The 3,978-nt window shown below is 40.5% G+C and overlaps 1 protein-coding gene across 1 annotated transcript in view; it reads right to left on the bottom strand.

The window, feature by feature from the left end:
• The window catches only part of CFAP70 (cilia and flagella associated protein 70), a 131,531-nt gene that overhangs the window by 44,788 nt on the left and 82,765 nt on the right, over positions 1 to 3,978 (bottom strand). The window contains 3 exon segments of the mRNA XM_007940709.1: positions 2,779 to 2,985; positions 3,175 to 3,290; positions 3,405 to 3,538. Coding sequence (XP_007938900.1) covers positions 2,779 to 2,985; positions 3,175 to 3,290; positions 3,405 to 3,538 — 457 coding nt within the window.

Raw genomic sequence — 3,978 nt, 5'->3', positions numbered from 1 at the left:
GTGGCTGCTCACTCACGGAAGGTTGTAGTCAGCACACCAGGGTCCCAATCCACAAAAGAAGACTCTCTCTCTTCCCAGGATGTCCCTGGATATCCTGGAAGCAGGTCACACCCCTAGAGAAACTCCCCTTGGGCAGATTGGCTACTCAGAACACAGTCATCTGATCCTATCATGGGAAAAACCACACAGAACTGGGGTCCAGCCAAGTTGACACACAGCTCCAACTATCACACTTCCCCTCGTTATCATTTTACTGTCTGTAAAATTTACAGTTATGTCCTCTCTTTCACTTCTAATTTTGGTAGTATGTCATGTTTTCTTATGATCATATGTATCAATTTGATTGATCATTTCAAAGAATCAGTTATTAGTCTCATTGATTCCATTTTTGTCTCTTTTAAAATTCTACTTTCATCTTTATAATTTCTTTCCTTCTTCTTTAGGTTTAATTTGTTCATCTTTTAGATATTTGAGATTTTTTATTTTGTAACATACACATTTAAAGCTATGTTTCCCTCTGCATTGTTTTAGCTCATCTGACAAATTTTTACTTGTGCTTTCATTATCATCCAATTCAAATGACTTTGTGATTTCCTCTTTCACCTATGGGTTATTTAGAGGGGTATTATTTAATATCCAAGTATTTGAGGCTTTACGATATATCCAGTGGTGAGCTGGTAAATGTTTAAAAACTGGCTCTCTGGGGAGTGAGCCTAGGTTGTAGTGTTTGCTCACGTCCAAGGTATATACTCTTCAACTAGAGTCAATTTGGATATGGGTAAGTTCATTATCTTGATTGTGGTGATGTTCTCATAGGTGTGTATATGTATCAAAAAAAATTCTATATGTTAAATATGTGTAGTTATTGAATGTCAATTACTCAGTAAAGCAGTTAAAAATGTATGCACACAAGTAACAATGCACATATGCAAGAAACAAGAGGCATATACATTAATATAATTAATATAATATTATAATGATTAATTTCCTAAAGTGGAGAAAAGGTGTGGTAGTTATGTTTGTGTGTCAACTGGGTTGGGCCTGGTTGAGTGGCTGGGCAGCTGGTGGTAGTTATGATGAGACTGGCAATCAACTCCATGGTGGGATCTACCACAAGCAGCTGAGTAGCTGCCTTTGGGATATGGTCTGCTTCCTGTATATAAGGAGAAGCCTTGGGGATAGTCTCTAGCCTATGGCATGCTTGGACCCTGCATGTAGCCATGTCGCTGCTCAGCAGCCTGCTGTGCTCTGCTGATCTTGGGACTTACAATGCACTTGAGTTAATGGCCTGCCATGTGGTTTGGTAACATCAGGACTGTGCCCTTTTTACTTGTCAACCTTGGGGCTTCTCAGCCTCAGCAGCCAGCAGCCGTCTGAGTGAAGAAATGCCTCTCGCTCCAGTGGGCTAGGAACAGGAGGCAGAGCTGGATCCAAGGTTGAGGGGCTTTCACCCAGCCCGTAGAGCCTGGCACTTTGAACTTGGACTTAAAGCCTCCAAATTTTAAGAATAAACTCCTGTTTGTTAAGGCCATTCCATTTGTGGTATATTCCTGTCAGAGGGGCACCAGGTAACCACAACAAAAGAAGAGTGTCAATGAATGGAGAAGAAAGCACATAAATAATCTAATTATCACAAGAGCAAGATCTCACATGGTAGAGAGTGAGAGAAGAAAGAAAGAAATTTACTCTATTGGAATGATACCCCTGTTTTTAGGGGTAAATGTATTCTGACAAAGGCTTGTGAATCTTAACAGCAGAAGAAGCTTCAGGGCCTCAACCATAGGAATGAGGAAATATTTAGAAGTGAAGAGGCTTTCCTGTTATCCCTGGAACAACTCAAAACTCCATCTACTCATTCATTTAACAAATATTTACTGAGCGCCCAGTATGATGAATATATGATGAACGTGGCATCAGGATTGGAAGAAGACTCATTAACAATGTTTCATATGCAGAGACACAACCTTTTTTGCTGAAAGAAAAGAAGACTTGAAGCACTTACTGATGAAGATCAAAGACTACAGCCTTCAGTATGGATTACATCTCAATATAAAGAAAACAAAAATCCTTACAACTGGATGAATTAGCAACTTCACAAAAAAACAGACAAAAGATTGAAGGTATCAAGAATTTCATTTTACTTGGATCTACAATCAACATTCATGGAAGCAGCAGTCAAGCAAATGTGCTACAAAAGACTTCTTTAAAGTGTTAAAAAGCAAATGTATCACTTTGAGGAGTGAAATTTTTTGGCCTGACTCAAGCCACAGTATTTTCAATCACATCATCATATGCATACAAAAGCTAGACAATGAATAAGGAAGACTTAAGAAGGACTGATGCCTTTGAATTATGGTGTCGGTGAAGGATATTGAATGTGTCATGGACTTCTAGAAGAATGAACAAATCTGTCTTGGAAGAAGTACTGTAAGGATGTTCCTTAGAAGGCAGGATGGCGGGACTTTATCTCCCATACTTTGGACATGTTACCAGGAGGGATCAGTCACTAGAGAAGGACATCATGGCTGGTAAAGCAGAGGGTGAGAAGGAAGGCCCTCAATGAGATGGATTGGCATAGTGGCTACAGCAATGGACTCAAACATAGCAATGATCGTAGGGATGGTGCAGGACCAGGCAGTGTATCATTCTGTTGTACAAAGGGCTGCTGTGAGTCAGAATTAACTTGATGGCATCAAACCACTAGTATGTGCCAGGTACTATTCATAAAGCCAGTAATTTTCCCACTACCCACTCATCATCTCCACTCCATGGCCCTACCTGCTGGGGCTTCCACCTTAATTGCTGTTGCAGAAGAACCATTTGTGATCCCCCAAGGGTCTAAACTGGAGTCCATCTTCCCTCCTTCAGCATACTCTAGAGTAACAGTGCTCTTCTGCTTTGTTACTTGAGCCTGAAGTTGTTTGAAGGCCTCATGAAATGCCATTTCCATTCGAATATCATTGTTTTGAATTTCATAGAACAAACCTGAAGAAAGATGTTGAAATAAATGTGACTAACTTTCCACCATCACATACTGAAGAATTACAACATTTCAGTAGTTTTCCCATATTTTTACCAAAGTTCAAGAATTACATGATGAGCCATGAAAGAGCAGAAAGAGAGAGAATCTTACAAAAGAAGAAAACACATTCAGATCACAGGAAAAGACCATACCAAGTAAAGTCCAGGCTACAACATTGGTTGGTTCCAAGCAAGTGGCATCCTCAAAGAAAATTTCTGCCTGGTCATAGTTCTCCATCAGGACAGCCAAGACACCACAGAGCAGCAAGCTGAAGAGAGACAACCAAGGTTAATAACATGGTTGTGTGTCAGTCATGAAGCCAAGACAATTTCATGTAAAAGCATCTGCTCCCACTCATTCCTCATTTCCTTTCCACTCATACCTGTGGATATGATTCTGGTTGAGGGAAAGAGCTTTTCGAAAACACTCTTGTGCTTTGCTGTTGTCCTCAACTAGAAGGCAGAAGGCACCATAGTCCAACCAGTGCTCCAAGTTCTGGGGTTCACGGACCAACCTCTAGGCACATGAAGCATCAGGAGGGCTAAGGTTATTACAGCACTATGTCAGTTTTTAAAATGTATATAACATCATGTAGTAAGCCTGCCATTATTACCGTAATTACTGTAATATGGAGGCAGAGACCATGACTTCTTTTTTGCTTGCCACTAAATTCCAAAAATCACAGTCAGTATTCTGGTTTATAGTAGATGGTCAACAAATATTTGTTGAATTAACTTAAAAATTGAATATGCAACCTATTTCTTCCTTGTGTCAGTTTTCTGACTACCCAAAGCTCATCTAATATTTTAGGAGTCTAGAGGTTGTTGTTGTTGTTATATGCCACCGAGTCAGCCCCGACTCACAGCGACCCCTCCTTGGGTTTCCGAGGTGGTATCACTACAGAGGTAGGATTGCCCAGCCTTCCTTCCGAGGAGTGGCTGGTGGATTTGAACCGC

Source organism: Orycteropus afer, unplaced genomic scaffold (genome assembly GCF_000298275.1).
Source record: "Orycteropus afer afer isolate SDZICR_OR568_19922 unplaced genomic scaffold, OryAfe1.0 scaffold00070, whole genome shotgun sequence".
Classification (NCBI taxonomy): domain Eukaryota; kingdom Metazoa; phylum Chordata; class Mammalia; order Tubulidentata; family Orycteropodidae; genus Orycteropus; species Orycteropus afer.
Note: the sequence above shows the minus strand (reverse complement) of the source record. Positions and strands in the feature narration are given on the sequence as shown.